Source organism: Manis pentadactyla, chromosome 4 (assembly GCF_030020395.1).
Source record: "Manis pentadactyla isolate mManPen7 chromosome 4, mManPen7.hap1, whole genome shotgun sequence".
NCBI classification, from domain to species: Eukaryota; Metazoa; Chordata; class Mammalia; order Pholidota; family Manidae; genus Manis; species Manis pentadactyla.
In genome coordinates, this window is record NC_080022.1 from 55,513,640 (window position 1) to 55,526,290 (window position 12,651).

Here is a 12,651-nt window from a genome sequence, read left to right on the forward strand (position 1 = left end):
GATGAGAGATGATGGTAGCCTAAAATAAGGTCATGGCAGAGAGAATGGGGCAGATGGGTATTCAAAAAACAGGAGGCTTATACTGATCAGGTATCAGGGGTAAGGAGAAGAGTGCAACCAAAATAGTACTTGCATAACGGGGAGGTAGATGGGTCATTTGCTAAGAGGTGTGCCAAAGGAGCAGAAATGATTTTGGTATCAAACAGAACTACCTCATCTTTTGATGGATCAGCATTGCTGGTGTATCTGTGTTGTTTATCAACTCCATGACCAAGTCTATCACACTCACATCAGCAATTATTCAGCCATTTATTACCAACTTCTCCCTTCTTTGGAGACTTACACTGCATACCTTAATAATGTTAGTTTGCAGTAAAGCTGTGATCAGTGGCTGTGGACTGGGCTCTGTACAACCCAAAGGAGAAGTAGTCAGCCAAGGGATGATCCATACCCTGGATGTCAGATACACTCTGGTACCTCTGAATCTTGCTATCACCCCCCACTTGATACTCCAGGCTCAGAGTAGTCTCCTCTTCTGCCAGATGCTATGGCTTCATCAGGGCTCACGTTAATTTGGAATACAGATGAGAGACCAGTAAGACCTGAGCTCAGCCTGTGACCAAATGGAAGCCAACTAATCAGCCAGGTCAGTTACCCAAATAAGAAGCTAATACCAATAATGAGAGCCCTAGCTGTGGAGCCTCAAATTTGGGGGCTTTATTTGCCCCAGTTGTGAATTGAAAGACTAAGATTGAATTACTTAAGAGCTTCTTTGAACTTGAAATTCTAAATCTTGCTGTAATTGTCTGATTGTATTACTCCCACCTCAAAACCTTTCAGTGGCTCAGCATTACCTGGAATAAAATCCAAACAGCCTGGCATTTAAGGCTTTCCACTCAGGCTCCCAAATATCACTTCTTCCACATACCTCAAGGTCAACCAGAGGGGGATAACCAAAATAAAAATGAAGCTATTCATCTTTTGACCAACGAGAGTTTATCGCTTATCCTTCTGACAGAGCACTTCATCCTTTTAGCTTAGAGGCTGACATGACTTTTCCTCCTTATCTTGCCTACAATTCATTCTCTGTGTAGCTTGAACATTTCATTGTCTTCTATGAGTTTTAGTTTCCTCATTTGCAAAGAGATAATTGCATTTTATGTTGTTAAGATGGAATGAGTTAACCTAAGCACCTACCATAATATATGATACTTAATAAATAATAAATTAATAATGTGATATTCAAGAGATTAGAAAATGTAATTTTCAACTAGCTACCATGGAAGGTTTTTATGTGTAACTCTCAGTCTCAGAACTATCCATAAACTTACACTGCTCTGGGTTTTCTCCCTTTTACCTTTTTTTTTTTTGGAAGCAGAGTATAAGTTTTATTTAAAGTTACTTAAAGAGAAAAAAAATACAGGCGACCTCAGAGAGGAGAGGCACCCTGAAAGGTTGGAGAGAGAAAGTTTAAGGTTAAAAGGTTGGGAAAAAAAGTTAAAGTTACACACTTAGAAAGTACAGGCGACCCCAGAGAGAGGAGCACCCCTTCTTTCTTTCATTATTCCCTTTCCATCTTTTTTCCTTTCCTCTTTCCACAAATACAAAAAAAGGCAGAACCTTAGAATACTGATCTTTAAATGTTTTCTTCAGGACATGAGTCTTTGTAGATGGTCTTTCAAAGAAAGTGCTTTCCCATCATAATAGTCCCTTTCTTAGAGAATAATCATGCATATTAATGCAGTTAGGACTCATAGAAAACTTATAATTAGGAAAGTCCTTTAACTTCAATTCATTCTTTCTCAAACTTATCTGACCCTAGAAACTCTTTTATCAAGAAATTGATTAATATCTGGAATAGTCATGAATTTGTAGGTAGATGTATTTCTAGTCCTCTTCCTTTCAGGTGCATGGCAGAATTATATTTTTCTGATCTTTAAAGTTAGATGTGGCCATGTGACATATTCTGGCAGATAAAATGTGAATACAAGTCACATTATCTGGCATCTAAGGATTGGTCCGTGATTGCCTGATTCTCCTCCTTCCATGGTGACAACATTTATGACAATGGAATCTGGTCTCTAAGTCAGAATAATATGGAGTAGAGTGACCTGCTAACCTGTAATGAACATGTAATGTGAATGACAAATAAATCCTTATCATTTAAAACCACTGAGCTCTGGCGATTATCAGTTAAAGCAACATAACCTGACTTACCCTAATATAATTATCTTAAAGTTATTTACATGTTACAGATAAATGGATGGCCTATATAACCAAGTTTTTAGATTAAAGCAAAGAAAGATCTGTTATTTGGGCTTAACAACTGGAATTAATTACAGTGTGCTCAATGTGAGTAATTATATGAAGCCCCATATTTAACATGAACCAAAATTCCAAATTAACAACCGGACAATGGATTCAGTAAATGTATCTCTCACATACATACTGCTTAGCAAGGGATTATGGCCACCATGCCATAGTGCCTAATAGACGTTGTTTGGGGCAGGTTGGCACAAGTGTTTTAAGTGTTTTCTGTGGCATCCAGTTTAGGAAATCACATGCCAGTTCTGCCACTTAAAATCTATGTAGCCTTAGGAAATACTTAATGTCTTTGAATCTCAGCTTCATTTGTAAAATGGAGATAAAAATAGTGATTTAATTAGGGTGGTTGTCAGGATTAAATTATGCAAAGGCTGCATCAGAGTCTCCAACACAAAGGGAACTTTCAATAGACTGATAATTGGTGGTAATGATAAGGATTATAATTCTACTAAATATTTTACTGAGCCATAGTGGTACTGGTGTTAGAATGACAGAAGTTTAGTATTGCTACTCTAGTTTCTAGCTAGAGAGTTTGAGAAAGTAATTTAACCTGTAATTCAAATTGCTATTTTGTAACATGGAACAAAACTACAGTATCAAATGAGGTAATGTTAATTATTGTACTGATAAATTATAAAGCATACTACGTATAGTTATTTTATGGTAGTGATTATGAGATCACTATATGAAGTTGCCAGCAAACACTAATTTATTTTTATTATTTCCTAACACAGAGTTGGTACTGCTCATCCTTGGCTATTGCTCGTACCTATTGCTTCTAGAGGGTGTTTTCATCATATGGCACCATATGGAGTCATAATGCCTCACTCTTCCTCACTCTTCATTGACTAAAATCACCTCCACACACACACGTAAATCACTACTTCTCATAGGTTCTACCTTTTACATTTCTCTGTGATTTGCCCATTCTTCTCTATTCCCTCTCCCAGGATCTCAACTTTCATTTAGAAATTGCAATGGCCTTTCAGTTGGCCCTGTATCTCTTATTAGTCCATTCTCTACACTGCTGCCAAAATGATCTTTCTAAAACAAGTGTTTATTCCCCAACCTGAAAAACTTCCAAGGTTTCCCATTTCCTTCAAGGAAAAAGTCCTAATTCCCTTAATGTATACTACAAGACATTTCATGATCTGGACTCTGTCTGCTTCTACAGGTTTTAGATACCCTCAAGCTCTAAACATTCCAGCTATAACAAATGCCTTAGACAGGTTTTTGAAAGTCCCTGTTCTCTCTCTCTCTCTGCCTTTGCACATGCTGTTTTCTTCACTTGAAATTCCTCTTCCTCCCCTCTTTAAAAAACCGATTAACTTCTATTTTATAAATATCTATAGAATGGATATTGAAATACCATTTATCTAAATAACTGCATGATTTGAGGATAAAATTTTCTTGCAACTCATTTTACTGATTTTTAAAATGCCTAATCAATAAGAATTAAAACAAGCTGCTAAAAATGTTTTTTTAAATAATCTTAGAAAATAATAGTTGATATTTAAAGCTTCATTTTGTATGGATGGAGAAGCTATTTTCTTTTCATGTCTTTGTTCATTTGGGCTTTTAGAAATTGATAACAACTGAATAATTGAATTATGTATAATATTCACATATCAATAATTATTTATTGAGTTTGGAAAGCTCAATAAAATTACTATCAGTGAGTCAGGAAGTAAGATGTCCAAAATGTCTTAGGATCCTTTGTTCCCCCTGGTATGATGGCACCATATCTTTAAATAGTTGAGTTATTCAAAGAAAATATAGACATGGTAAGAGTACATTTTTCTTGAGTTGCTACATAAATCTCATCAATTTAGAAAAAACAGTGCCCACTTTTATAAGATTCATAACCATGTTTTTATATGTTCCAACCTAATGGCCATGTTCTGATTCCTATTTAACTCAGGAATTCATTTCATGTAAACAGCCTTTTAGTTTTATTGCCAACTGAGTATGCCAACCTAAGCAAATGAATGCTAATAGCCTAGTAAATGTTGTATGGATTTGAGGGTGGATTTGAACATTGCACTAAATACTGAACAAACAAAGCACAAAGCCCAAATGTTGTATAGAGGACCAAATGAGGTCATTAGCACAGTACATATCTCCTGCAGGAGGGCGGGGTGCTGGCAAGGACCCAGCCAGCTGCAAAGAGCAAAGAGGTTTTCAGATCAAGAAGTGGGCATGTGGTCTGGGATAATCAGTATGAGAATTGAGATTTTTGAGCACCTGCTTCATGCCAGGCATTCTGCTAAGTGCTTTATATGGGAGGTAATTTGTGAATGAGAATGGTCAATGCGAATACAATTTCACAATCAGCTAAATTCACCTAAAGAAAGTGATCATAGATTTGTTTTTAGATGTAGTCTTGAGGAGGGAAATGGATTTTATATTGTTACAGAATAATAAAAGCTATGACCTATGTTTAGCAACTTTTAAGGCTGATTTTATGTTCTATATGTTTTCCACAGTTAAAATGTTTTACCCCTTGTGATGATATTTTGCTATAATACTGAGGAAATCAAATTTAAAATATTAGATCATATTATAACATCAGGTAAGTATGAAGCCATCAATACTTTCATTAATTTGATAATTCACTCATTCAACAAATATTTGTTGCAATAACCTTTTAAATTTTCATTAAAGTATCATTAATATACAATCTTACGTTAGTTTCAAATGTACTTCACAGTGGTTCAACAGTCCCCGTGATCAACTTATATATGATTGTGAATTATTGTGCCCTTTCATCGCCCCCATCTGCCTCTGCAATAACTTTCTGTGGAGGTACTGTTTTAGGTGTTTGAGATACACTGGTGAGCAAAACACTTAGTCCCTGCTCTCAAGGAGCTTAGTCTAGGGGAGGATGCAGACCCTGAGCAAATGGTTACACAAATACTTAGCACAACACATATGAATCCCAATGTAGGAACTCATGTTTCCTAGAAGTGTATTTTCTGTAATTCAATTTCTACCTCCAAGTCTTCATCCCACGCTGCTGGCAGGAACAACAGCACAGAAAAAGTTCATGTCTATCTCTCTCAGAGTTGGTTTCCTTCCATTTCCAGGACACAATTCAGCATCTACTCTGTGCCAAGGCCCTTCTATCGTCAGGGTTGCTTCTTGCTGGGTCATTAGTCCTCCTCAGCTACCTGGCTTCCTGAGGCCCTTTTGCTGCTTCTATGCATCACTTACTGCATGGAGAATGACATCTGGAAGTTGACTGTGCTTCCTCCTAGGTCTTGCTACTTCCTGAACAATGTTATTTGGAAGCAGCACATACGTCTCCTCTGCTCTATAGATCCACAGGCCTCTCTCTTTTCCTCATTCCCCACCCAGTCCAGTCCCATGTTTCCCTTCTTGTTTAAGATACTTGGAAAAAATTTAGACTGGCTGGTCCTGCAGGAAGGAGCTCAGGAAGGGCTTGTTGAGATGAAATCTGAACAGAAATAACGCGAGTGAAGATTGAATTTGTTGAAGGGGAGTGCGGAGTGGCAAAGAGGGTGCTCCCAACAGAAGGGATACAAACTCAAGGTCTGATGGCATGAAAAAACAGAAAAATTAAACTAAGTTACAAGCATTTTCATTTAAGGATAAGACCTTAATTATGGAAGAATACTCTTGTGTTTTGGCATATGAGACCTCAGCAAATTAACCATTTACTACATAATAGTGGAAAAACATATAAAAACTACTCAAAGCCTTTGGGTTTGAGTTCAAGTCTGACCAGTTACCTGATGTATGTATGGTCTTTGGTGAGTTACATCACCTCTTTAAGCCTTAATTGTATCACCTAAAGAATAGAGATTAGGCAACTACTTGTCCCACCTGTCCATAAGATTGTTGATCAGGTATAATGGGATAATGGATGTGAAAGTATGTTACAAATTGTAAAGAACTTTTACACGTACATTATTACTAATGTGTTGATACCTAAATCAATTCACAGCACAATTCAACATTTTCTTTTAGACATACTCTTATTGAGACAAAATGTCAAATACTAAGTGTTCTATTTCTCATTTATAATTGTATAAAACTACATGGAGGTGAACCAAATGAACTCACTAAATAAGATACACAATTATATAGAAGTGAATATAATCTTCCTTCCCTATAACAGTTGAAAGAGAAGCTAATAATTTACTGTCAGACAACAATAGTGCAAATTCTATGTAAGAAATTTATCAGAGGAAATGACCAAATGAAGCAATGAATGCCTACCATGAAATAGGAGCCCACAGTCTGCCCAGTCACTACTCCCTCCTTGGCCTATTAGTATTGTATGTGGTATGTTTTAAGGATAAAATGAGACAGATAACAGCTGAGCAGAATTCTCATTCAACTCTTAAAATTTTATGAGAACTCCACATCATATGTCTTCAGGGAAATGCAAATTAAAACAATAAGATGCCATTATCTGCCTGTAAGAGTGGACAAAATTCAGAACACTGACAATACCAAAACAGGTGAGAATGTGGGGAAACAGGAACTGTCATACATGGCTGGTGTAAATTAAAAATGGTATAGCTATTTTGGAAGACAGTTTGGGGGTTTCTTATAAAACTAAACATACCCTTACCTTACAATCCATTGATTGAACTTCTAGGAGCGCAATTACCCAAAGGAGTTGAAAACTTATTCCACACAAAAACACAGATGTTTATAGCATATTTATTCATACTTGCCAAAATTTGGAGGTAACCAGATATCCTTCAATAGGTAAATGATAAATGGTGGTCTATCTAGACAGCATACTACTATTCAGCACTAAAAAGGAATGAGCTATAAAGCCATGAATAGAAGTGGAAACCTAAAGTTCATATTTCTAAGTCAAAGAAGTCAATCTGTAATGGCTACATATTGGATTATTCCAACTATATGACATCCTAGAAAAGGCAAAACTATTGAGACAGTAAAAGATCCAGTGGTTACTGGATGGGGAGGGGAGGGATGAATAGGCAGAGCTCAGGTGATTTTCAGGGAAGAGAAAATACTCTACATTTAATACTATAATGTTGGATGTATGCAATCATACATACACGAGAAGTGAACCCTAATGTAAACTACAGACTTTGGGTGATTATGATGTGTCAGTGTAGATTCATCAATTTTAACAAATGTACCACTCTGGTGGAGGACACTGATAATAGGGAGGCTAAGCATTTGTGGGGGCAGGGACTATGGAAAATCTGTGCACCTCCTTTTCAATTTTGTTATAAACCTAAAAGTGTCCTAAAAATTTTTCTTAAAAATTTTGTTTTAATTTTATGAATAGAGTTTACTAGTGAGAACTCAAAGCCAACTTAGAAGGCCAGGAAAAGAATTCCTTTTGTAACTCCCAAGTGAAGGATCTTAAAGTAAAAATTAGATGCTAATTAAAAGTATTGGAAAATTCTGAAATCAACATAATATTGTATATCAACTTCATTCCAATCAAAAAAATTAAAATAAAAGTATGGAAGAACCTACAAGATCAGGATGAGAAATGTAAAATGGAATAGGTTCAGTGCTTCCTGATCAGAAGCCAAGAAGAATAAAATAGCTTTATTTTTCATTTAGGACTGATGAATAATGAGAGTAGAATACATGAAAAATTTTTAAAGATCAAAATATATAATACAAAGAAACACATTTTTTTCAATTAAATCAAGTGTTTATTGTTATACAAAGTGTTACAGAAAGTGCAACCTTTCAGAAAGACAAAGATAAGAACCACAATAATTTATACCAGTAGAACATTTATAATCCTTATAACCTGACCTAAGGTCTCAGTCCATCTAAAAATTGTCTTGCTTTTGTTTAACAGATGGCTCCTTTAAACAAAAAATGGATACTTGTGAAAAGATGTTCCCACTGTTCCACTGATTCCATTCTCAGTTTTTAATAGATATATTTTTTAAGAGAATTTAGTGAATTTTAAATGCCTTATCCTCCCTTCTCCACTTAGAATGCTTTATAGAATTTGTCATACTGTCCTATGGTGTCAGTTAACAAAATCCAGAAATTGTTCAAATGAACAGCATGAAATAGACTTTTACCAATCCTGATTTGGAGGAGCTCTTGCCTCCCACTCATTTCCACAAGCTTGCTCTAGAACCCTTCATAAAGTAATTTTATCCTGATGCAAACTGTATTTCAGGAACTTTCATTTTCTTTCTGGGACACGTACATCTGGGCTTAAAACCGAGAATGGATTTTGAGTAAGCAGAGGAGGGTACCCTGATGTGTCCTAGACTAACTCTTCTCAGTCATTTAAAAGTGTGATTACTGTTGGCCAAGCTAGCATTTCTGACATTGGCTACCTGCTTTTGGTTGTCAAATAGTCTAACAAAGTTCTACAGCTTCAGCATTCAGATCTAAGAGGATAGAATTCTGACTTAAACTTAGGTGTAAGAATCCAAAATTCTCATAATACTAATACCTGCAGAGTTGATAAACCCTGGAAAAAAGAATTTGGAAAGTAGATTTAAAAGTCCATGGAACTTTGTCTTATAAAGATTTCAGTTTAAGTAATTAACATTTATAAAGATTTCAGTTTAAGTAACAATTTCCAAGTTTTGCTTCTACAGGAATAATAACTTTCTAACCTATTTGGATATTTTATAAGCATATATATGTACTTATATGTACTTGGAATATGACTAAGAAATAAAGTAGGAATGTATCTTGAAAAATTAAGAAAATCCCAACAGAGCTGTTACAATTAGCTTAGATCACAAACTAGTCACATATCTCTGAAAAAAAAGTTCAGTAAATTTACATAAAATTGAAATGGAAGCTATACATCAAATATTGTTCTCTAAAATTGAAATCCCAGCTTACTACAAACAAATCAGACTACTGGTTATTAAGCACTGTCCTTTTTTCTTTAACAACAACAAAAAAAGATATTGGTAAAGATGAATTATCCTGGTAGGTGTGATTTGGGTCCAAGCAAAGTATCTATTACATTTCCCTGAAAGAAAAAGTCAAGCAATTACAATGCCATAAAATACAAATTAAGAAGTAAAGCAGTCTTTAAAATGCCATTTAAAATTTATAAGTCAGTGATAAACATATAAAGGGCATCCAATAAGACTGTAGAAAGGAAACAAACCAATGTAAATTTAAATAGTAACGGTTACTTCCTACCATAAATTTGCTCTTTCATATGAAAGAGTCTTTTAATGAAGTTTGAAAGCCAATTTTATGAGGTTTCACGTTAAGGGACAACTTTGGCAGCTCCTGTTAACCATAACGCTTAAACCTCAGTTTTCTCATCTGTAAAATAACTTGTAATCTTAAGCTCTTTCCTGATGTATATACAGTGCTTGATTTAGAAAGAGTAGAATGTCTGAATTTCTATGTGGATTTTGTATTTCATTTACTAAAAATGATCTTTGTACTAAAAGAGTAAAATGATCGTATGAAAGAGGATGAAACCGAAGATGGTAGGTGAGTTTTAAAGAAATAAATTTTGAAAAGATGGGAATTGGAAGCAGAAGACTGAGCATTCTCTATCATTACTAACGGTGATCTTGAGAAAATCACTGATACCTGGAAATTTTAGTTTCCTCAAATATATAATGGTAAAAATTATTAACATCCACTTCTAAAGACTGTTAAAAAAGTTAAATGAGCTAATATATGTGAAAGTGTTTATAAACTCTAAAGAGTATAAACACCTTAGATAACATTATGTGAGTCAGTTCCTGCCTTTTAGCTTATATTATACTCTCTTTGGCACTTCTGCATCCTTCAAGCCCTGGCTGGCACACCAAATCAGTTACCACGCTGTTTCTTAAACACATCTGTTTGTAGTTCAGCCTCTCACTTGGGAAAATGTAATAGATCACTACTGTAATTTGTTGAATATTTTATTCTTAGTGCCTAAAACAGACCCTGTTACACTGTGCCTACTCAGTAAATAAATTGAAATCAATCAAGTAAGTAAATTGAAATCAATCAGCAACATGGGCAGGGTTGTAGACTTCCATGAGAATATGGAGTAAGACATAGGTAATATTAAGTAGATTTTAAGAGACATGGCCTTGAGTTCACTCCATATGGAGGGCACTGATGAATCAACTGTAAAGCAGGGCTCAGCCTGGCAGCAAAGGTAGGTAAGGAAAATCCCCTCAAATGTCTATAGTCAATATGCATCTCAGCCAGTTGAGAAAGTAATCTCCAAAACTGCTTGGAATGGTTCATTTGTTTCTTTATTGGGAAAATAAAATATTACCCTGAGAAGAATAAGAATTGGATGTGGAAATAATGCAGCAAATCAAACAGATGATTTAAACATTTTTTTCTATTAAGGAATTTGTACATAGTTGGTATTTTAAATTCATTGTATATAAGAGAATTCACCATATTAGATTGTCTAACAAATAAAATTTGTGATGACAATTTAAATGTGCAATTAGGTAATTGATTTAGACTTGTAATCACAGATTGAAATATTATTAATTTGTAAAGAATGCTGGAACATTTAAGGAAATTTAAGACTCATCATATTCAACATTTTAAATTATTAAATTAACAAGAATTCCTTAAGTGTCTTATATTTGTGTGCCCATAAGACAACTGAAGTACTTAAAAATCCAATATATTAAATTTATAAATGAAATTTAAAGGATTTAAGAAATTTAATTATTATAAAAGCTCACATAGAAGTATGTATTAAAACTTTCTAGACCTGTAAACAGAATAATAAAATATATAACCCGAATGAAAGAGCTTAAGGTGAACTAAGTTTCTTTTTTAACTTTTATAACATACTTGAATATGAATCATTTACATAAGTAAACTGAGTAAGCTTCTCTATATACAAAAGAAACATTATAGGAAACAAAGAAAAAACCCAACTTATATTGATACCTTATACATGTCTCCTGGTATATATGTGCAAGAGATTCTCTATGGTATCACAGGCTTATATGGTATTTGAATTTTCAGTTTTATTGAATCACTCTCCAAAAAGGCTACACTAATTCATATTCCCACAACCCTGGCATAAGAGGTCCTAACTTCATGCAATTTTGCTAATACTTCATGTTGGCTAATATTTTAATTTATATAAATCCAGTCAGTGTGAACTGGCATCTTGTGTAATTTAATTGCATACTTCCTCATTACTAGTGAGAATGAATGTTGCTTCATAGGTTTATTTGCTATTCTAGTTATCTCTCTTGCTAATTAATATTTTATATATTGGCCCATTTAAAATAATTGCATTTTTCTTATTGTTTTGTAGTAGTTCTTTATACATACTGGCTATTAAATGTCTTTTCTATATCTTGGAAATTTCTAATTCTAATATATTTCTTTAATTGGCATATGGAATCCTAACAGAAAATGTTAATTTTCAGATAATAATCATGCAAAAACTATTGAAATTTTTGAGAGCTTACTATGTGCCAGTAAGAATTCTAACCACTTTGTACCTATTAACTCAATTTTTCTAACAACCTTTGATGCTGGTACCAATATCATACCCATTTTAATGATAAGGAAACAGGAAAAACATTGAAAAAGTTGGGGTACTTTTTGGTCTTTTTAAAAATCTATCCTTGCCCTTAGATTGTTGAGATGTTACCTTATATTTTGTTCTAGTAGTTTTGTTTTATTTTTCATGGTCTTTAATCCATTTGGAGTTTACCATTGTATAAAATGTGAGACAAGGATCTAATTTAATTTTTTTCCCACTATGTTGGCTCTAGAATCATTAACACTACACAGCTTTCCATTTTCTGTAGAACAAAGATCAGACTCATCATGGCAGTCATACATATTCTTGTCCCAAGTGACCCAACTGTTCCTGACCATTACCCACTCTTCTCTTAGAGTCTTAGTGTTTTTCTTTCTTATTGATTTGTGCATATTTTAAATATTTTAAACATGTTTATCATATTCATATACAGTCTGGTAATATTTAGCAATTATTTCTTAAAACAGCAATTAAACATAAGAAACAAAATTTAAAAAGCTATCTTAAGAGTCAGAGTGAGAGAGAAGTTGGGAGGGTTGGAGCACTTGAGGATGTGATCCAGCCTTTAGAAGAGGGAAAAAGCAAGAAAATGGATTTTCCTTTACAGCCACAGGTAAAAATCATGTTCCTGCCAGCCTATTGATCTTAGCCCAGGAAACTCATTGGAATTTCTAAACTACAGAAAAGTTACTAGAAATGGATATTTATTGAAACTGTATAAATGGTAAAAATCAGCTATTTAAAAGTCAGGCAGAAGAGACAAGATGGCGGCGTGAGTAGAGCAGCTGAAATCTCCTCCCAAAACCACATATATTTATGAAAATACAACAAAGACA

The 12,651-nt window shown here is 34.3% G+C and overlaps 1 protein-coding gene across 6 annotated transcripts in view; it reads right to left on the reverse strand.

Annotated features, from left to right (window-relative positions):
* Positions 1–7,977: 7,977 nt before the first annotated feature.
* Positions 7,978–12,651, reverse strand: part of DNAI4 (dynein axonemal intermediate chain 4) — a 110,961-nt gene continuing 106,287 nt past the window's right edge. For all 6 annotated transcript variants that reach the window (XM_057500305.1, XM_057500303.1, XM_057500302.1 and 3 more), the window contains one exon: positions 7,978–9,301. In XM_057500305.1, coding sequence (XP_057356288.1) covers positions 9,251–9,301 — 51 coding nt within the window. In that variant the 3' untranslated portion in view covers positions 7,978–9,250. The remainder of the gene's footprint in view (positions 9,302–12,651) is intronic.